At 45.4% G+C, this 22,362-nt stretch overlaps 2 protein-coding genes across 2 annotated transcripts; one reads left to right on the forward strand and one right to left on the reverse strand.

Moving 5' to 3' along the window:
* Window positions 1-118: 118 nt before the first annotated feature.
* On the reverse strand, window positions 119-4,528 carry LOC120662129 (xylose isomerase-like). Its single transcript, XM_039941237.1, has 21 exons — window positions 4,399-4,528; window positions 4,222-4,313; window positions 4,009-4,119; window positions 3,838-3,912; window positions 3,574-3,703; window positions 3,386-3,477; window positions 2,842-2,892; window positions 2,665-2,744; window positions 2,519-2,573; window positions 2,341-2,442; window positions 2,203-2,254; window positions 2,051-2,096; window positions 1,920-1,975; window positions 1,655-1,706; window positions 1,498-1,577; window positions 1,294-1,364; window positions 1,105-1,145; window positions 921-1,020; window positions 773-844; window positions 594-671; window positions 119-480 (listed from the first exon to the last, which is right to left on the reverse strand). The coding sequence occupies exons 2-21, from the start codon at window positions 4,282-4,284 to the stop codon at window positions 445-447; spliced, it is 1,443 nt and encodes a 480-aa protein (XP_039797171.1). The 5' UTR covers window positions 4,285-4,313; window positions 4,399-4,528; the 3' UTR covers window positions 119-444.
* A 3,173-nt stretch (window positions 4,529-7,701) lies between these two features.
* Window positions 7,702-13,062, forward strand: LOC120662127 (probable GTP-binding protein OBGC1, chloroplastic). The gene is made up of 7 exons (XM_039941236.1): window positions 7,702-9,071; window positions 11,075-11,348; window positions 11,503-11,794; window positions 11,917-12,076; window positions 12,151-12,259; window positions 12,346-12,476; window positions 12,637-13,062. Exons 1-6 carry the CDS (start codon window positions 7,744-7,746, stop codon window positions 12,439-12,441), a joined length of 2,259 nt encoding a protein of 752 aa, XP_039797170.1. The 5' UTR covers window positions 7,702-7,743; the 3' UTR covers window positions 12,442-12,476; window positions 12,637-13,062.
* The last annotated feature ends 9,300 nt before the right edge of the window (window positions 13,063-22,362 follow it).

Consider the following 22,362-nt stretch of genomic DNA (forward strand, 5'->3'; position numbering starts at 1 on the left):
GCAAAATCTGATCAAGTTGCAAGCGGCGCTTGCTCGTCTGGTTCTCGATTCTACATCTGGTTCTCGATTCTACGTATCAGCCCATCGTGGCTGCCGCATCATGCCGAGAGTTATGAAGTAAAGAGCAAGGGCTTCAGAGTTCTCTCCTGTACTACCAAACAGCAGTATTGTTGCTACATTCTAAAACAGCACCAACGACTGATAAGAAGCCGGATGTAGAAGTAGCAAACAGATTCAGTTTAATTCTGTTTCGAACAAAGAGGACAAACTCCGGGACTAATCCCGCTAGTCCTGACAAGTTACAACTAATTATTCATAGGTTCCACGCTATATTGTACAGAGTTCACGGCATGGAACCAGAACATTTGGCCGTGGCGAGGACAGCTGCGCATTCCGAGGGTGCACGCTTGCGCTTATTCCCTGGAGCTATGGACGTGGCACCATCTACAGAGCAGACTGGAACAGCATCTCGGCCAGCTCCTGCTCAGAAAAGCACAAGATTATACGATTAGCAACCATCGGTGGGAAGCTATTTGTATTGTCACTATGACTCTACAATGTGGATAGGACGCCTGGACTGTCATTCCATTTACCTGCTTGCCGGATGGAACAGTGGGTTCGCCCCACTCCAGAACCTTCCTTTCTAGCGTCACAAAGTCTCCTTTCCCGGCCTGTTTGAAGCCATAAACCAAAGTTAGAACCTTCAGTCTCAAACCAACCCAATCCTTTTTTAGGGTAAGAAATCAAACTCCCAACTTGTAAAGTGACATACCTCGATCAAGGCACCAATCTCACTGTCAAAGCTCTGGTAGCGCTTGCGGACAAGCTCATCCAAGGAACCATCCTAACGACACAAAACAATTTTTTAATTCGCAAACCTGCATATGTAAATTGTAGCAAGTCATAACGTTTTCAGTTACCTCAAGCAACTTGGCGACATTGCGGAGGCCACGGGCTAGGGTGTCCATTCCTGAGATATGAGCAAGAAACATGTCCTCAACATCAGTACTTTCCCTCCGCCTGTCATCATAAAAGAATTACAATTAATTTCACTTGAATGAGAGATCAGTTACAGAACAAAAATCAACGACGATATGCACTAACAATTTGGCATCAAAGTTGAATCCACCAGGTGCAAGTCCACCCTGTTGACAAACCCAAAGCAGCAAAATTATGAGTGCAACCATATTGATATTACTACATTTCCTCGAATATAAAAGGATAACCAAAACCGGTAGTAGACAGGCAACTTCGGATTTGAATAAAAAAGGAGAGCTGATTCATGCCACTCACATTCTTAACTACACTTGACATAACCAAAGTAGCCTCTGCGATGTCTGTCATGAACTGATCAGTGTCCCAACCTGTCCATAATGGAAAGGTAACATTACTATGTCTGGAAAAATGCATGTAGGCTTCCATTGTAACACAAAGAAGAATATTGGGCCAGATGCTTATCAATCAAACAAAGGAGTTACAGACAACAGTAAAACGTACCGACTTGTGGATCACCAGTGTTTGCATCAATATTTCCAAGCAACCCATTAATTCGTGCAGTCTCCAGTTCATGATGGCAGCTGCAAGTTTATAATGCAGTTACGATACTATTACTTTAAGCTATTATACAATTGAAGCTGGCAAGCAAAAAACTTACCTATGTCCAGATAGAGTAGCATGGTTGCACTCAACATTAATCTTGAACTCTCCTGTGTCATCATGTGATACAATAGTATGGATGCTTTAGATAACTCTCAGAACAGATAGTTAAAATCACACAAGCTTCACTTGCAGAGAGTTGGTGTCAATGTATGCACTTCCAGAAAATATTGGAAGATTTCGTTCTGATGCTAATGAATTTTCAACCAACAGGTCAAACATTTTATAAGTTGAACAGATACTGACATGCAGCTGAATATTACCTGTAAGACCATACTTCTGTAGAAAAGCGAATGCAGTTGCAACATCCCAGTCATACCTGCCATAGGAAAACAAGGATCAGTTCTTCTGAGCCCTGCAGATCTTTTGCTAATCCTCTAAGTAACAAGCTTACTGGTGTTTTGTTGGTTCCTGTGGTTTAGGCTCTATCAACAATGTTCCTGAAATAACAAAACCTCAGTTCTATCACCAAGTTGTCATGGTGAAAAAACAGAGAGAGCAATGCCTTTGTTAGGGAAATCGGCTCAGTTAAATCATAAAGCATACCTTTAAATCCAATCTTCTTCTTGTAGTCAACAGCAGCTTGAAGAAAGTTAGCCTGGACAACAGCATATGAGAGAATAATTTGTGCCACAAAGTAAAGCAGAAACAGGAAGGAATCAGCAAAATAGGTCCCACTCATACCAGATGGTCAAGTTCTCTCTTCATGTCAGTATTCAAAAGAGTTTGGTATCCCTCTCTTCCACCCCAAAACACATAATTTTCACCACCTAGGTAGTGAGTGACCTGTAAGGAGAAAATGTCAAATCAAGAATTGGCCTAAATGAAGGAAGGTCAATACTGATGGTCAGAGATAACCTACCTCCAAAGCTTTCTTAACTTGTGCAGCTGCATAAGCATATACTTTAACCTCTGGGCTGTAACATTATTGAAGACTTATCTTAATCAAAGTCATATTCTGAGTTCATAACTCAATACAAAAAAAAAACAAGAACCCAAGATACCAACCTAGTAGCAGCTCCATGCATGTAACGTGGATGCATAAAGAGCTGTGCGGTTCCCCACAATGGCTTGATATTGGTCTCACTCTAAATGTAGTTCAGATGAAACAGAAAATTGAGCAAACAGGGCAATTCTAAAACAATGTTGTACAGCCAAGTGCTGGCAATTTAAGGTTACACTAACCTGGAGTTGCTTTGCCAGCTCGACTATCTCGTCCAAGTTAGCATTTGTTTCCTGCAATGTGAAATAACAGTCTTAGGAAATTTCTGATAAGTCATTTTACACCCACTGCACAGAAATTCCATTAGTAAACCAAAGTCTTCAACTGTTACAACAGCTCATCTAAATAAGCATCTAACACAATAACACCAGAAGATTCCTTATCAGTTAAATTATTATGTTCTGTTCCAAGTGCAAATGAATTTGAGCCCTCGCTATACTTAGTAGTTAGGGGCTTAGGGATAGCATAAGAAAATCGATAGCATCCCATAATAATGAGACAAAAGTACCTTTAACAACCTAACCAAATGTAAATTGTAAGGTTGCATCTTAAAAGCAGTATCCTAGGTAACTCTACCAAGACATATGAAAAACAACTGAAGGACACAACTACCCAACCAATTGTATGGTCGCATCTGGAAAATTTCCACTATAACTCTACCAGACCACTTTGACTACAGTCCATGCTCATGTATTAAAACAACTGCAACACAACTGAAGGACATACTTCGAGTGTTTTGCCATCTGGGGCAATATCTCTATCATGGAAGCACCATCTGTCAACTCCCAGCTTCTCCATGAATTCGAAGTGAGCTCTCACTACAATACCGGTTGAAACAGACGTTAGTTCCACCAAATGAATTGAATCATAACCTGGAAGGCTGGAACCAAAACAAAGTTAGGTGATGATCATACTTCTTCTCTTAGCCATGGCCAGTGAATTTGTGCCGTCCTCCCAAGGCCAAACCTTTGTCGGGGCACCAAAAGGATCACCACCAGTACCACGGAATGTGTGCCAAAAGGCAACACTGAACCGCATCCAATCCTAATTGCAGGAAAATCACATATATAAGTTGACTTAATCTGCAGTTCCTCTACAGAGTAAAAGTTATATTTTGCCGTCTAAAGGGGATATGGTGGAAACAGATATAGCCAAAAGATGGAGTTAACAGATCATACCTTCATCTTCTTTCCGAGAATCACTTCCTCTGCATTATACCACTTATAAGCAAGAGGGTTCTTGCTTGTCGGGCCCTGCAGCACAATTAGCAATTGTCGGAGGGAAATGGTTTAGTAATTCACAACAATTCGCCAACATCACATCGCAATCTGAATTCTTCATGGTCTCACCTCATACTTGATTTTCGGGATGCCAGGGAAGAACTCTCCCTCCCAATCATCTGAAGCGGCACCCTCGCATTTGCCATCAAGGTCAGCAGGGCAAGTCTGCTGCACAGCGATCTAAAAGCGAAAGGACCGAACCAAAATCAGAGGCACATTGCTCATCAACCTAATCGTGATAGCCATCATTCATGAAGTAGTACGAAGCCAGCAGCAACTTACCACAGCATAGAGGCAGAGAGATGACGCCGCCACTAGTAACAGCAAGAGCCTGGAGCCCCTCATGCCGCGGGGGGTTAGATGAGGAAACGCCTCTGTGAAAAAGATAAACTGGATGAGTCCCAGAGGGAAACGAAACGAGGAGCTGATCCAAGCATAGGGGGAGGCGGGATTCCTTACCAGCGAGTAGGATGGATCCCCGCTGCGCTCCAGTCCCGCGGGGTAAGGACGATGAGGAGGCCGCCGACGAGTGAGGAAGAGGAGAGAGCTTCAGGCCGTGTTTAGTTCCACGCCCAAATATTTTTGCGTTGGAATCTTGTTAATTTGAAGTATTAAATGAAATTTATTTATAAAATTTTTTGCACAAATGAGCTGTAAATCGTGAGACGAATTTAATTATGCTAATTAATTCATAATTAATCAATAATTAGCGAATGATTACTGTAGTATCACTGTTACAAATCATGGATTAAGTAGACTCATTAGATTCGTCTCGTGATTTACAGCTCATCCATATAAAAATTTTTGTAAATAGACTTTATTTAGTACTCGCATATGTCGAAACATTCAATATGACGTTTTTTTATTTACGGAGTTTATGGGATGCGATCTGAACAAGGGCTCAGTTGCGGTGGACTGAGTTGAACAGCCCGCTCCCCATTATGTACTGAGTAGGAATTAAAAAAAACAACGGGGGCTTTGTACGCATTTGCCAATTCGTCCTTGTTTTGCGATGGCTTTTCCAAACAAATATTTTAGTACTTTCAATGATTATCTTCTGGGCGGATGATTGAAGTGGCACTGTGGCACATATCCAACCATGTCTCTATACGCATAAATAACAACAAATTTATAAAATTCTAATTTTCGAAACCCAGTGCCCTATGTTTCCGCCGGGTTCGGCTTCTGCGGCCGTTTCGGAAAAGATCATTCGCAAACATCAAAAAAGAAGACGAAATTTCCGAAAAAAGAAATCCAAACAAACGGCTTGGAATTCGGGCAGCAGGTGAGCAGCTAGGCTCTCGCTCGTATGCAAGGTTTGCCCATCTCACTTGTGATCAAAAGTCACGGCTGATCCTATCCATTCCGCGAGACGTCTTCCAGGATCGATGGACACGGCACGGGAGCGAGATGTTTTGCGTCGCCAAGGAACAGGGACGTGCCGGTCCGGCATCTCGTGGAATCTTTTTTTTTTTTTTGGAACATGCATCTCGTGGAATCATTGAATAGGCAGAGGCACCCATGATCCATACCAAATCCTTCCTCAAGATGTGCGCTGTTGGATCGTGACAGACTCTCTGATTTCTTTTTCCGACCGTTTCTAAACACGTTTTCCATTAAAAGGAGACTCTCTGGTTTAAGCTACTGCGAAACAATTACCCTAGGATCTCAGATCTACGCCGTCCATGGGCCAACAAGTCTGGCCGGAGATGCCTTAGTCCGTCGCCGGCGGTGAGCGTCGCTGACGAGAGCCTCATTTTTTTTTGAAAGAAGAAGAGCCTCATTTTCATCCTCAGATTCTCACTTCACCAATCGCCCCTTCAGATAGCCAAACCGATCAGCCATTTTTGCAGTTCATTTCGGATGGCAAAGCGATCCTTGTTTTTTTTACCCAAGTCAAGTGTCAAAACTGACGCCTCAAGCGCCAGCGCGCGATTTGGATACCAACGGCCCAGATGGCACGCAAGCGGCAGCCCAAAAATCTCCTCAGAGCCCCCGGCGCCTGGGGTATTTAACTTTATGCCATTATAATAAGAGCCACCTCCTGAAATAGTATTTTTATTTTTAACACTATAGAATTAGCCTATGAGAGAAAAAATATTTACATATTTACTAATTTCGCTCACGTGGACGCCAGCACAGCACGTGGACGCCAGCACGCGGTCCAGCTAGCCGCCATGTCACCACCCGCCCCCCGCGCCCGACGCGAGCCTTTCGTCCAGCCCGCCGGCCCAAATATCCAGTCCAATCCACTCTCGTCCAGCCTCTGCAGCGCGGCGTCGCCGCCGCCGCCGAGCTCCTCTGCTCCGCGACTGCATTCCTCCTCCTTGTTGCTCGTGCTCCTCCTACGCTCGTGCTCGTGCTCCACCTATGCCACCTACGCCACCTACGCTGCGATTGCCTCTGCCGGAGCTATGCTTGCCGTGAAGGCGAGGAGGAGGAGGCGAGCCGGCGCCGCTCTGGCCGCCGGCGACCTGGCCAAGAAGGACGACCGGTGGTACCTCGTCACCGAGTACGCCGAGCACGGCGCGCTCCGGGACCGGCTCCTCGCGGCCGGCGCCGACGCGGCGGCACCGCTGACCTGGGCGTAGCGGGTGCAGGTCGCACTCGACGCCGCCGAGGGGCTCCGGTACCTGCACGAGTACGCGCGCCCGCCGTGCGTGCACATGGACGTGAGCAGCGGCAGCGTGCTCCTCGCCGGCGACGGGCCGCGCGCCAACTCCAGAGCTTCGGCGCGGCGCGGGTCATCACGGCGCGGCGCCACCGCGGCACCGGCGCCGAGGAGGAAGCGCTGTTCACGATGACGAGCCGCATCGCGGGGACGCGCGGGTACATGGCGCCGGAGTACCTGGAGCACAGCGTGGTGTCGCCCAGGGTCGACGTGTACTCGCTCGGCGTGGTGCTCCTGGAGCTCGTCACGGGGAAGGACGCCGAGGAGCTGGTGGGGAACGGCGTGGGCGACCCGTTCACCGCGCTGCGGGAGCTGGCCGATGAGCTCGGCGGCGGCGGCGACGCCGGCGGTGACAGCCCGCTCGCGCGCACCAGGCGGCGCGGCTGCTCCCGCTCGCAAGCGCCGCCAGGTGCCGCTGCCGCTCCCCCGCGTGGCTGCTCCCGCTCGTGAGCGCCGCGGCCCCGCGCTAGGCGCCAGCCGCTCCCCACGCGCGCGCGACGGCCCGCCACCCCGCCGCTCCTCAGTCTATCGCTGTGCGGTGGCGCTCGCCCGCGCGGCCGGCGGAGGGCTGTGCGGCGGCGCGGCCCTGTGACGCGGCGCTCGCCCGCGCAGCGAGCCGACTGGCCTGGCCCTGTGAGGCGACGCACGGCGGCCGCGACGCAGTGCTCCACGGCGTCCCACAAGGTGGAGCTGGAGCCGTGGCCGTTCTGGAGCAAGAAGGGCAGCAAGGCGCTCGACGTCGTCGGCGGCGACTGCGTCGACATGTTCCGGGACCTCCGGGGCGCTAAGTTCACGGCGAGCAGCAGACCGGAGGCCGCCGGCGGCTACTACGTCGCGCTGGTGAGCGACGAGGAGCAGAGGAGAGAAAGAACAGAGTGGATTGGACTGGATTTGGGCCGGCGGGCTGGGCGCGGGGGGCGGGAGGTGACATGGCGCGTAGGTGGACCGCCGCGCTGGCGTCCACGTGAATTTTGGTAAAAATATAAATATTTTTTCTCAATCGTGCTAATTTTGTAGTGCCAAAAATAAAAATGTTATTTTAGAAGATATCTCTTAATATAATAAGTTAAATACCCCCGGCGCCTTATCCGCTTTCCACTCGGGCAAACTGCTGACAACTCTTCAGCTCAGCCATGGCGCCGCCCGCCGTCGCCGCCGCGGCGTTCCCGTTCCGCCTCTTCTCCGCGGAGGCCCGCCGGAACACCAGGAGCGTGCGGGGCAAGCGGAGCGCCGCGAGGCCGCTCAAGTCCTCGCCCCCGCCCCGCCCTCCCTCCTCCTCCGTTGGTGGCGGCGGCGCCGCGGCGACCACCTTCACGCGGCTCCCGCTCCGCAACGCGCCGGAGTCCGCGGAGGTCACGCTCGACCGGTTCCCCACAGCCCCGGCCAACCCGGAGGCGCCAGCGCCCGCTCCCACGCGCGGGACTAGTGTCCAGCGGCTGGACGAGGACGACGAGGAGGAGTTCGAGGTTGGGTTGGGGGCCACCTCGTTCGCGCAGATTCCTCTGCGGGACTCGCCGGACGCTGTGGAGCTCACCATTGGCCAGTTCGAGGCCCGCGCGGCCCGCAGCAAGAGCCCGGGGACCCGTGGATTCGCGCGGCAAACGGTCGAACACCTTGACGACGACGGCGAGGCGGAGCTCGTCGTCAACAGCCGAGACGTATTCGAGGTCAAAAAGGGCAGAAAAGCTCGGGCTCTTGTGCCCGAGGTGCTCGACGACGACGATGACGTCGTGGTGTTCGACCCGGACTACGGCGTCGACAGCGACGACGAGGAAGAGTTCCACATGTTTCCCATCAAGCAAAGTCACCAAGCTGGTGCCACTCCACGCACGGAGCTCGGAGAGCTAGAGTACGACGACGAGGAAGATGACGACGATGAGGTTGTAGTATTCCACCCAGACTACGACGACGAGGAGGAGGACGAGGAGGCCTTTGAGGACGACGACTACGAAGGGGAGGAGGAGACGGAGGAAGAAGACGGGGAGGCGAAGGGGAAGGGCGTGCCCGCCGTGATGCGCTGCTTCGACACGGCCAAGATATTCGCCAAGGCCGGGGACGGCGGCAACGGCGTGGTGGCCTTCCGCCGCGAGAAGTACGTGCCGTACGGGGGGCCCTCGGGCGGCGACGGCGGCCGCGGGGGCGACGTGTACGTGCAGGTGGACGGGGAGATGAATTCGCTGCTGCCGTTCCGCAAGTCCGTGCACTTCCGCGCCGGCCGCGGCGCGCACGGCATGGGCCAGCAGCAGGCCGGGGCCAAGGGCGAGGACGTCGTGGTCAAGGTCCCGCCGGGGACTGTGGTGCGGTCGTCGGACGGTGGCGTGGAGCTGCTCGAGCTGATGAAGCCTGGGCAGCGCGCGCTGCTGCTTCCTGGTGGGCGCGGCGGCCGTGGCAATGCGGCATTCAAGTCCGGCACAAACAAGGTGCCCAGGATCGCAGAGAAGGGGGAGAAAGGCCCAGAAATGTAAGTTCTCTTCTCTCTGTTAGATATCTATGCAATTTTCGATATATTTTAATTTCAAATATTAATATCAATTTCATGATATATATGAGTGATAATGTGTGTACAATATATGTGCATGTGTTCATATTATTCTCACTAATAAGCATGAACAAAGAATTAAACCAGAGTAGGTTTAGTAAGTACCCCAAGACGGGACCAGTGCCGGAGGCACCGGTTGCGCCGTTACCAGCTGGAATAGACATGCTATTCGACTGGTCTTGCTCGAAGTAGCCGAACTATGTCGATGCAGGAAGATGTTCGCAGTGCAGTCCCACGAACGGTTACGCCGAAAAGTAGACGAAGTAGTCGTTCGCACGAGCGGTTACGCCGGGAAGTAGACGAAGGAGTCGTTCAGGGAGCGAGCAGTCGCGTCAAGACGCTCCCCAAAAACCTAATTGCCCGCGTCCCGTGCAGGACCTTCAGCGAGCAGAGGTTCCGGAGGCCCTGCTCTCGTTAGACCTGTGCGCGCAGTGCTAGCGGTGGGGAAGGTAGAAAGCAGCTGAGGGAGAAGGGAGAGGTCTCCTGAGGAGGAGTACCTGGATGAGTGCTTGAGATGAGTGAGGATGAGAGGAGAGGGTGCTGGTTTATATAGGCACGATATGCCTCAGGTTCAACGAACCTGGACATCATGAATGGCGGTTCAACGAACCTGGACATCATGAATGGCTTTGATGAGCGGCAGTTAATGTGCCTCAGGTTCAACGAACTTGGACGTCGTAAAGAGACGTCGTAAAGAGCCTTCAATGTCCGGTCATTAGTGACGACATTAACCCTCTGTTTTAATACTCTTTACTGCAAAACATCCTTCTCAGCACATCACGTCGCACCGCACCGGCACCTGCACGTCACGTCCGGCCGCGCACGCGCGCCGCGCCTCGGCCACGGCCCGGCCCGGCCCGGCCCGGCCCGGCCCGGCGAGGCGAGCGAGCGCGCGCGCGTGTGGTTCACCGTCCTCCTCTTACCGGCTTCACAAGTGGTGTACACGAAGTCCACCTTTTAAGTCGGTTGAGATCCTCCTCAATTCCCGGTACGGAATTAAGCATTGATTCCCTAGCATTAATAGTGGGCTTTAAATTCTTTTAATGCTTTAGAAGTAATGGGCCAAGCCCATTACTCCAACACTCTCTACATACAGTAAAAAGTCATTTATCGCCTCTGATGGTTACAATGAAATTCTCACTGCTCTTGCATTTGCCAGTTCTAGTCTTTGTTGAGAGCATAGAAATAGACTAGCTTTTGCCAGTTCTAGTCTTTGTTGAGAGCATAGAAATAGACTAGCTAATTGTCGTGTAGGATTAGAACGCTATCTGCAGCTTCAGTTGTCGATGGTCCTCACTCATCAGGCCATAGATGATGAATCATTAATCTTGCCTGGGTTGTCTGTAGTTTTATTTGCATACACTCTGCTAACAGTGAGCAAATTACCTCGTACCTGGCTTCTTGCTTCTGGGCTTTATAAGATAAATATGATCTTGAATGCAAAACTATCTGAAATAATCAGTGATTAGGCAGAGTTAGTGCGCAACTTACATTTTTGCGTAATTTGTTTAGTCTGACATTGCTAATATATTGAATGTCCTAGCTCTCTGGACTGTAATGTGGTTTGCTTTGGTGCCATAGTATTGTGTATTTGCATTGTACTTATGAATTTCAAACTGACAGTCATGAGGTTTTGTAAATCTTTCAAGTGGCTATACCCCCACATAGAGAATTGAATGTAATTTCAGTGTCCTTCTTCAATGGCTATAATATTTATCCACAAATAAATTGACCTGCGATCATGATGCTACCTTAATCATGACATAATTATTATTCTTAGTCCATAACAGCTGGTTTTCCCTGTAGTACTTTCTTTTTTATTGTAATATTTAGTTCTCGTTCTTGATTAACTGGACACATTCATCTATTCCAGCTCTGTTTTGCTAACATTAGGTCCTTTTTTTGGGATGGCTGGTGGTTGGCAGGTGGCTAGATTTGGAGCTAAAGTTGGTTGCTGATGTGGGAATTGTAGGTGCTCCAAATGCTGGGAAGAGCACTCTCTTGAGTGTTATTAGTGCTGCCAAGCCAACTATAGCCAATTATCCTTTCACAACGTTGCTGCCAAATCTTGGAGTTGTCTCATTAGATTTTGATGCTACAATGGTTGTGGCAGACCTTCCTGGTCTGCTGGAAGGCGCTCATCGTGGATATGGTTTGGGTTATGAGTTCCTAAGACATAGTGAGAGATGTTCAGTCTTGGTATGTTCCTTTATCCTTCCTTTCCTCTCATCTCGATGTCGACATCAAATGCCATATGGTTATGTTGATATAAGATTTTATGTTTTTGAAGTCTCCATATTATGTATCTATGTATGACTGCTAATCATTGTTTTATGGCATGTTGGATTCCTAGGTGCATGTTGTTGATGGTTCTGCAGAACAGCCAGATTATGAGTTTGAGGCTGTTCGCCTGGAACTGGAGTTATTTAGCCCATCTTTGGTTGACAAACCCTATGTGGTAGTGTACAATAAGATGGATCTTCCAGAGGCATCCGAGAGATGGAATACATTTAGGGAAAAACTACAGGCTCAAGGCATCGAACCTTATTGCATTAGTGCAATAAATAGGCAAGGCACACAAGATGTTATTCATGCTGCTTACAAGCTTCTACAGAAAGAGAGGCAAAGGATAAAGGAAACTGAAGGTGAGTACTTTACCCTCTCGATTAAGTGAGTTGTATCCAACACTTACTGAAACCTGGAGGTGCTTTTTATAAAGCACCTCATTTCTTTTGGGGCTATTTATCTTGATACTATTTTGCTGCAGAATGGAGAGGGCCAGAAAATCTGAACCATGTGTCCGATGCAATTAAAAAGGAAAGGCGTGCTCCCATGAATGAGTTTGAGATTTTTCATGATAAGGGTACAAAGACATGGACTGTTGTTGGAGCTGGAATTGAGCGTTTTGTTCAGATGACAAACTGGCAGTAAGTAGTTTATTTTCAGTTCTCATAGCTGACGCTGCTACATTTTTCTCTCCTAACATCTTCTCATGATGCAGGTACTCGGATTCCTTGAAAAGATTTCAGCATGCCCTAGAGGCATGTGGTGTCAACAGAACTCTTATCAAACGTGGAGTCAAAGAGGGAGACACGGTGATAATTGGGGAGGTATGTATGCGAATCAGACATGATCAGTTGCTGAACTTAACAGGTGGGCAGAACTATCAGCTTCAATAAAACTTGCGTTTCTGCAGATGGAAATGGTTTGGAACGATGAACCTAAAAGTAACCGTCCATTAAAGACAATGAACACAAAAGATGACGCTGTCCGGTGGCCTGAATTTGGCTAGAGCAAGAGTTATTCAGCTTCTTCTTAGCTGTAGAGGTAAGTCTCAGTGAAGGCTTTTCGCAAGCTTACTGAAGCTTTGAAGGTTCCTGTTCTTTTCAGAAATATCAGATACGGAACATGCTTGTGCTTCTGGTAGTCTTTGTTTCGTTAGGAATTTGAACATCTTGCCTAATTTTGCATTTGCTTGACGTTCCAGGAAGATGGTAGTGATCGCCGTGCAGGTCTTCGTGCTGTTTGCACACAAAACCTGGCCGATTTCAAGGCTCGATTTTGGAAAATTCGAAATTCAGATGACTCCTAAACCAGGATCGAGAATCCATGAAAAGAGATTCTGGATTCTTTGAGTCATCTAATTTTTGGATTTCTAAAACTTAACTTTCGAATTTGGTCTTAAGCTGAAACAAACAGCGCTACAGTTGGGCAGTTCCGCCTCCAGATGATCTGAACGCGCGCTCGACTCGAGAGACGCGTTGATTGGAGCCCGATGGTTGGAAGTTGCCAAAGAAAAGCGACGCTGGGGGGCCCAAGTTTTATTGTGGTTTTCCACGTAACGCAATAGATTATACATATGTAATGTTTTCTGAGAAATGGAAGTTCTGTTATTTAACTGAAAAAAGTCAAATGCCTCCTGTGCAGTGTACGTCCCGCAAACAAAATATTTCAGGCAAGAAAGAGTTTTATATTTTTTAAAAAAAAAAGAAGAAGAAGAAGAAAAACTGTACAATTCGGCTGCAGGCCGCATAATTTCGTCATCAACCTTACTACATGCAGGCCCAAAATGGCCCGTTCGTGGGCCGGCCCTTTCCAGACGGCCACACGGATTCTGGGGTGGGCCAGGTCCGAATCGGAATTTGAAGAAGTCCGAGTAGAAGCCGCCTGTTCCACTTCCCGCCGATCTCTCTCCCTCTACTTAAACTGATGGACTCGTCGTCCACCAGATCGACGATTCCAATCGCAAGACCGCAAGCCACTTGTCGCCTGCAGTTGACATCCACGCGCCCGCCGCTCAAGAGTCAAGAGCAGCCAACCGTCCCGTCGATCGATACCTCCTCCTGTGCTCGATCACCGCCATGGCCGCGCTGCAGAGCTTCCGCTTTGTCCCGCCGACGCCGGCAGTGTCTGCTGCGACATCCGCGAGCGCGCGGCAGCCCAGCAGCACGTTGGCTTCCGTTCCGGCAGGCCGGCGCGAGCGCTGCTTCCCCGGCCTGTCGCTGCGCCACCACCGGTCGGCCGCCCTCCGCCCGCGCGTTGTGGTGCGGGCTCAGAGCCTCGGCGGCGCCCAGCCGGCGGGCGGACCGGCCGCCGATCGTTATTTCGTCGAGGAGAGCAAGCACGTGATGAAGCGCTACCGCGAGATCACCAAAATCGACCATGGATGCCTGGTACGTGTTCCATCAATCATCTCTCTTTGATCTTTGTTGGTGTGAGAAACCGCTCAAATTATCTCGATTAAACTAGGTTATCGTCCATTGATCAATCCCAGCTTAAGCGAGATAATCCCGGGAGTCCCCGATATGCGCCTTGAGCAATGCCCCGGATCAACCCGCATACCGTTTGTTCACATCATAGCAACCATCACAAGGATACATATGAGAGCAAAATTTTAAACTTTTGATTACAAGTCTTAATCATCTTATAAAAATGCATGAAGTTAACTATTGCATAAGCAATTAAACACAAAAATTTTCAGCATCTAAAGGTTCCTTACAACTAAGATGTATTCTAGGTCTAAGTGGATAACCTACCATGTTTTTCTTATGATTCAGAGTCTAAACGCAGCGGATATTTAGAGAGTATTAAATAGCAATAATGATGTCCTTGCCCAAGACACCACTTGCATAAACTTTGAGCGAGTTCCACCGTCCATCCACTTTGCCGGCTCCGGCGGGATGAACGTGGCGGTCACTTCTTAGGAGAGAACCTGCAAAACAACTTAACGGCAACACCGTAAGTACATTTCGTACTTGCAGGACTTATTCACAATACTATGCATTTGGTGGATGCAAGAGGCTAGTCAAGTTTTAACATTGGTATATAAAAATGCGAGCATAGTTGTCAAGTGAATAAGCAAAAGATATTGCATCTAATATTTCTATATCAAGCACCAATACAATTGTATAAGTAAAGTGATTATGTAATTATGAGCTCAATCTTCCATAAGTCCTTCACGAAACTCTACGTTAAAGTCAAAGTACAAGAGCGTGCTCAATGTCCGAGAGCGCGGCTATTGCAATAGATTATAAACCCTGCAGGGATATACAACTTTTCCCACACGACACGAGACCATAGGCCATACGACCCGACCATCCGTAAGCAATGTTTCACGTGTCAACCGTTCGCATACCCATCCCCAACGCTGAGACGAACGGCCGGGATGGACAGGTGCAACGGAACCGCCGACTACACCCGATCACAAACCGCGCCAAATCCGTTCAGTGAAGGGTGCGCATATGGTACTTAGCTTACCATCCCATTATAAAGCATGTGGCTTGTACGGAAAAATGCTCAAGTATCAAAGCGATGACGCATCGGTCCTTAACCAACTCAAGCAAGTCTAAACCATTTGGATTCCACTTCCAACATGGCCCTACCACACTTGCTCAAGTCTCGATCCATCATTCATATCTTGCTCATGTTTTAATCTTTCTCATCTACTCAAGTATATTTAAGCAAACACCCTATAGCTCGCGAGTGATGGTGACCTTGCCATCTCTCGATTTCTACCGTAAGCTAAGCATGGCTAAGCAAATTAATTTGAGAAGTCTAAGAATACATACTTTACCTAGTATAAGTTGTTCTAGAGCTATAAGGGAAACATGCCGAGCGGGTTCTACACAAATCACATGACTAGATAGGGTTAAGCCCATGCACAAGCAATACTTTATAATAGCAAATTAAGGATTCAAAAGTAAGATTTGAGATACATAGGTGCTTGGCTTGGTACTCTGCAACCGCGACACTCCGGAACGTCATCCTCTAAGAAAGTAGAAAATACATGAATTAGAAAGAATGTCAATGCATATGCTTATGATGAATTAGAAAAGATGTCATAAATGCATATGCTTATGAGATGCAATGATTTATGAGAGGTAAAAGCTAACATGATTCAAGGTCATAAAAGAATCAATTCAAAGAGGTAAATAAGGCCACACAAACATTACATAGGGTGGAGATACAAAACAATTACTCACACATTTGCACACACACTTTACAAGACAAGTTGTAACATGATGATACTATAAAACTAGTTATGGTATTACTAGCCATCATATAAATTAACAGTAACTCATTTCAACATCAAGCATCAACCATAGGAGTAGTTAATGATTGCTATCAACATGGAGTGCAAGAGACTAGAGTATGCTCATACAAGTTAGGAATATTGTTATAGCTAAATTTAGACAATTCAAGAATTAATGGGTAACTTTACCAACATCACATTTTAGTTAAGGCAAGATCATCATTATAAAGAAGGGAAGCTAGCAAATCATGTTCTATTTAATTAATGTGACATCATTACTGTAAGTTATTTCATGGAGGTTACTAACCACAAAAGCATATCATATTTATTTTTAGTTATCGGAGAACGGTTGATAGCTCACATGAGCACAAGTGATTCACTAGGCATTTTGCAAGTAGATTAATCCTAGAACAACATATTCAAATTTGTATCCTCCTACAAACATCTAATGAAAGCTAGTTTTACAACAACATATCATGGCCATAGGTAATTAACAAGAGGGGTCTATGATTTTAGAAAGAGCATCATAAACTAATTAACCATGCATTCAACTAGGAAACAAGCTCTTAATTAATAAATTAGAAACTACAAGAGTATATAACTATTTCATAGGTGTTATTAATTTTAGACAGTAGATAAAGGTTGAGTAAAGTAAACAAAACTGGATTTACAATTTTAGAGGTACATATGTATTTATTGTGCATCATACTATTTAACTAGTGTTAAGCAAACATAGATTAAACTATACCAATCTATAAGCAATTCATGCAAAACAACATGTCTAATGGATAGTACACATCATAAGGAAGCTAGCAAAATTGGTTTTATAATTCTTGGACTAGCAGAGAATTAATTATGCAATTTATATGATAAATACATATTAAATAAACTGAGAAAATAATATAATTACTTTGGGTGTAAACATATTTTTAACAGGTAGAGAAGATCAAGACAAAACTAACAAAAATTGTTTCACATCAATCGAAGCTATATTCAATTTTATACAAATTATGCAAGATGATGCATGCTTATGCACTTGAACAAACAAGTATGCTATTGTGCAGCTACAGTACCCACAGACTGTCCGGTCCGGAGGGACGGACCGTCCGCCGTACAAGCTCGAGATGAGTTCCAGAAACGCATCGGTTCTGTGTAAGATTTGGAAGTGAACGGCGGACCGTCCGGGGGTGGATGGCGGACTGTCCGCCGTAGAAAATTCTAGAGACATGTTTTTGTGCAGAGGCTCGGTCTTGAGGCCACGACTCGCGAACTGTCCGACCATAGGTCGCGGACCGTCCGCTTGTCGGCCGAGGCTCACCGGCGAGGTTGCCGGCGGAGGCTCCGGCAACGGTTTTGTGTGCGGTTTGTTCCTATGAGTTCCTAAGGACATGGAGGACTTGTTTTGGCTAGTAGATTTGACATGCATAGGGTCTACGAAGCTCTAGGTCATCAATGGTGAAAAGTGTTGAAAGGCCATGGATGGACCAGAGAGCTTGAATGAGGGCACAAGACGAAGGGAAACGGCGAGGGGAGCTCACCGGCGATGAGTAGGTCACGAGCATGGAGCCACTTGTTGGAGTAGAGCGACATTGGTGTAGATTGATTCGTGTTTCTCCTTGAGAGCTTGGGGAAGATGAAGGAGAGCTTGGGGATGGCCTTCTCTTGGGTCTCCGGCGAGGAAGAGATGGTCGTGGTGGTGGAGAAACTCGTCGATGTCGTCCTTGACTCGTCCTCCGTCGAACTCCAGCGAGGGGGTGGCGGATTGGGTGTGGGGAAGTGTTTCTTCCTCCATGGCTTGGTGGGGAAGAGAGCAAGAGGAGGGGAAGAGCTGGTTGTGGAAAAGTGAGGCACCAGGAAGGGAGGGGCGCTGGTGAGGTGGGGGTTGGATCGGGTTAGGTGGGATACGTGTTGGGGTATGTGGCGCAGCTTCTTTGCAGAGGCGACACGCACAGAGAGCTTCTGGCAGACCGTCCGCGGTAAAGGAGCGGACTATCCGGGGAACAAAATCACATAACATACTGATTCTGTACAGAAATTCTCTCTTTACTTCATTCTTCAAAACTGATCTTCCAAGCCTTCAAAAATCATGCCAATTTTTGTGTTGATACTAGAAATCAAGAGCAACCCATTTTGCTTGGAATTGGTAGAAAAGCTATTGTAGATTTGAAATGAATTTTTTTCCCGGAATGCTATTTTTGGGTTTTTCGGCTGAGCTGTTTGGCTTCAAGATGGATTCCTAAAATCCGTTAAAAATCAACTTAATTCTAGATTTTGAAAATAGTAATTTATAAAAATAACTCTCAACATAAGTCATATAATAAAAATGCAAGTTGCTTCACAAAGCATTAGTTTCAAAGGTATCAACAATTCAAAATTAAATTCAAATGCATTCAAATTAAGCACAAATTTTTCTCAAAGCAAAACAAAGATGCTTATTATGCGATGCTTAACATGATAATTATATTTGGGTCGTTACAGTTGGTACGGCAAGCAAATCTTCATGGCTGCGTGCACACGATTCTAATCTTTTCCTAACTCGTCGGTGAACGATGATGCAGTACATGGAGGCCACGTCCATGTCAGGACAGGTCTGCCTGTCAGCAAACCAAGCTCTCGAGATGGCTTCCAACGTTATGGTTAGTTCGTTTTGGAGTACTACCCTATACATTAACCTCCATAAACATACACGCACTAATATAAGTCATGCTGCTAATCAAAATTATAATCTCTTCTTCGCACAATTTCAGGACAGTGCAGGCCTGAACCTTGGTGCGCCGAATGAAATCTCTGCGGACACAATCCACGTGACTCTTGGCGCGTACGTGAAGATCTTCCTCGACGCAGTCGACGCCTCCTACAGCAAATCGGTTCGGAAGGGCACTGTGATCTCTTTCCTCGGGGCCCTCAGAGGGCTGGCATCCGTCAGCCACATCTTGCTCGACACCGCGCTTGCAGCCCTCGCCCACACGCACCCGAGAGCTAGCCTGTCGGAGTACGCTTTCAACCGCGACGTGGAGGGCATGCGCGACGAGTTTACCAGGCACATGGATGACCTTGAAGATGCAATCAGCAAGGCTTCACCCGTTGAGATTGGCAAGGTACGTACTATGCGTGCATGTAAATTAGTGTCTACTAGTCTATCAACCCGTGCTCCTGCACGGGCTAATTAGAGTTATTTTAAAAATAAATCATACAACTAATAACTATAATTATATATCTCACGCACTCCCATCTATTGGATATTCTAACACATACTACAAAATATATATTTGTCCTAATATAGTTGCAATAGATTTCATTTTGCACGACATCTCCATGTGTGTTTGACATATATATTTAATTCAACTATTTATTTATGTATTAGTGTTCTTATCTCTTTCATCGTACATGAATACACAATGATACTTATCATGGGTAGTAGTTTTATATACATAATAATACAATAATGATAGAAATATTAATTTAGAATTTTATATTGATATACTTTAATATTTTATTATAATTATATAATTTAGACTCAAATTTAGGGGTTACTTTAAATTTTAATAATAACATAGTTGGATATATATACAAATTAGGGGCTTTTTTGCATCATTTTTTTAATGGCATAGGTGGGTAATTTACACGAAGATTAGGAGTTACTTTATGTTTTTTAATAATGGCAGAGGTGGGTCATTTAGATACATGTTTAGGGGTTGCTTTAGTCTATTTTTATAATGACAGAGGTGGGTAATTTATTAAAAAAGATAATAGATCTAATGACTATTATGATTAGAGTAGTCAGATGGATGGCCAGATGTTTCTGATTTTCGTGGGAATTTCTAGGACTTCTCTATTTTTTTAGAGTGTCCACCTAGGATCCTAGGTGGCTTCACGTGGAGGTTTCAAAGGAGCCTCCAATAAGTAATAGTAAGATGTTCTGAAAGTAGCTAGTAAAAGCTTCTTAATTTGACTGTTTTGCTAATAATGTTCAGTTTGTCTGAATGAATTTGCATGCATGTACAGTGTCTATGTTCTCAAGTAGTAAAAGCTTCTTGGTGATTGTTTTGCTAATGTTCCGTTTGTCTGAATGAATTTGCAGTTTGTGATACCTGGAATACTGGAAGCTATGGACATCACGTCATCTTTTGTGGGGCTTATGGTAGCTCGCCGCAAAAGAGCGCTAGGAAAAGCATCCCAGAGCGAAGTAGCAGTATAGTTTCTTGCTTGTAGATTGTATAGGATTAATAGTACAGGCCGGGGACGCCATTGGAGATCCGCTCCCTGTCTTGGCTTGTTTGTCTTTTCTTGCTATTTTTTAGATTATTTGTAGTTTACACAAATTTTTAGTGATGATGATAAATTAGGGGACCATAATGCATGGAGTTATCAATAAGTCCCATATGGAAAAGTTCAAACCACTGATTGAGGAAGGTAATGTGTACATCATTGCAAATGTAAGAGTCACACCTGCAACAACATAGAAATATCGGCCAATAATGGAAAATGATGAGTACTCAACTTCATGCCGACAACTACTCTAAAAAAGATCAAAGATACCGAAGACATTCCCAAGTTAGTTTCAAGTTCATCAACACTAATATGCTTTCTGAAAGAATAAATGCAGACATGTATCTATCATGTAACATCACTGACTTTATATTTTTACACTATTTCTCTCATTCAACAGCCATATAATAATAGTTCATATTTATCCCATAGATGTTATAGGAGTTGCAGCACACAAGTAGAAGAAATCATGACAAACTTCGGATTAACAAAAATTCGTGATGTTGTGCTCCTAATCGGGTAGGACGTTAATTCTCTCTTTTCAGCAAAGAATGGCAATGGACCTTCGATGTTTGCGTGCATGGAACCAGCATTCCTATTGAACAAAAAATAGCCAATAGTGCCCCTCGAACAATTTATTGAGCTGTCAGATATTTAAATACCTAAGTTTCCCTACCGATGTACATGCACATCTTGAATTGCATTTTTTTAATTTTAAATTTGGAGTGATCAAGAAGTTAAAGTTAGATTTTGGGGAGACAAAGTTGGGAAAGTCTATGATAGGACAAAGTCCCAAGTCATCGCAATAACATCTACAACTGTGAGGAAATTTGGCAATGAATCTTTAGTCAATTTCAGTCATTCAATAAACTAACCTTGCTCCTAGAAAAATAAATAATTGATATGTGCCCAGGGTATTCTTTATCATCAACCAATTGATGAGACACAACAAACCTGCACTACACTATCAAGGAATCGTTGCAAGTAATGATCCAATCTCATTAAAGCATGTTACTAATTATTTATTTACATGCAGCTAACAATGTGTCATTTTGAATGTAATTATATGCATGCTTGAATTCCAAAAGAGGGTCTCCCAAACGCTCATATACTCAAATTTCTTGGTAACCTGCTACAGGAGAAGACATCAACTTTAGTGATACCTTCTTATAGTCATAGCTCTTTCAGTTTATTAGCAAATTTCAATCACTGTATGCACCACAATCTTCAAATTGTATTGACTTTGATACCAAGAATAAATAACATTAATATATTATTTACTATTAAAATATTATGGATGTATGTTGCAAAATTGTGTAATCCCTCTTAAGATGACATAAAAGAAAGGAAATCAACATGTACAACATGTAAATAATAGAAAATTTGATCAATTGTTCAATGTATGTTGTTGTTGCCTTGCCTTGATCTCCCAATGTCAATTTATTTTGAATACTATATATGTATTAGAGAAATTAAAATTTCGATCGACTGACTTTGGATATACCATTTCTTATTTACTTCCCTTTTATCAGCCGATCACATATAAGCATGTAACACGTACCTACCTACCATCACCATGCACGTAGTAGGTAGGCCACGTGCTTCACTGGGGCTAGGCGGGCACCAGCGGATGGATGGTAAGTGGCCATGTAAGTGGTTCAACCGAATGGGCAGTTGATCCAGCCTAACCATTGAATGGGCCACTGGGCCATGTAAGTGGTTTAGAGCCCAATGGGCAGTTGAACCGGCCTAACTATTGAATGGGCCATCGGGCCTTGTAGGTGATTTTAGTCCAATGGACAGTTGAACCAACTTGCCTACGTCATTTTACTATTACTAATTGTAGACTCCTTTGAAGCCTTCACATGAAGCCACCTACTCCCTCCGTCCGAAAATAATTGCACATCTAGAGTTTGAGATTTGTCCCACAAAAAATGCTACTTTGACCCAACTACTATAGAAAAACAAGAGTTTTCGGAGTCTTCTTACAAAAAAGACAAGGGGTATTTTTGTAATTTCACACCATACATTGGTTTGCATGTCTAGTCTTAGAATTGCGTTTATTTTGGAATGGAGGGAGTAGGATCCTAGGTGGATAGTCTTAGAAAATAGAGAAATACTAAAAATTCTCACAAAAAACAGAAACATCTCGCAATCAATCCGACGACTCTAATCATAACAGTCATTGGATTTGTTATCTTTTCTAATAAATTACCCACATCTGCCATTATAAAAATAGATTAAAGTAACCCTTAAACATATCTCTAAATTACCCACTCTGCCATTATTAAAAACCTAAAGTAAACCCCTAATCTTCATGTAAATTGCCCACCTATACCATTATAAAAATAATGCAAATAATCCTTTAAATTTGCATATAGCTTATCAATTATGTCATCATTCAAAGTTAAA

Source organism: Panicum virgatum, chromosome 2N (genome assembly GCF_016808335.1).
Source record: "Panicum virgatum strain AP13 chromosome 2N, P.virgatum_v5, whole genome shotgun sequence".
Classification (NCBI taxonomy): domain Eukaryota; kingdom Viridiplantae; phylum Streptophyta; class Magnoliopsida; order Poales; family Poaceae; genus Panicum; species Panicum virgatum.

Bases quoted from the DNA above. Each gene is read 5' to 3' on its own strand.
- LOC120662127 (XM_039941236.1), top strand. From the start codon at position 7,744: ATGGCGCCGCCCGCCGTCGCCGCCGCGGCGTTCCCGTTCCGCCTCTTC. The intron at 11,349-11,502 runs GTATGTTCCTTT...TTGGATTCCTAG, and splicing joins GTGAGAGATGTTCAGTCTTG to GTGCATGTTGTTGATGGTTC. The intron at 12,077-12,150 runs GTAAGTAGTTTA...CTCATGATGCAG, and splicing joins GTTCAGATGACAAACTGGCA to GTACTCGGATTCCTTGAAAA.
- LOC120662129 (XM_039941237.1), bottom strand. From the start codon at position 4,284: ATGAGGGGCTCCAGGCTCTTGCTGTTACTAGTGGCGGCGTCATCTCTC. The intron at 3,478-3,573 runs GTATGATCATCA...CCGGTATTGTAG, and splicing joins GGCCATGGCTAAGAGAAGAA to TGAGAGCTCACTTCGAATTC. The intron at 2,574-2,664 runs GTTGGTATCTTG...ATAATGTTACAG, and splicing joins ATGCATGGAGCTGCTACTAG to CCCAGAGGTTAAAGTATATG.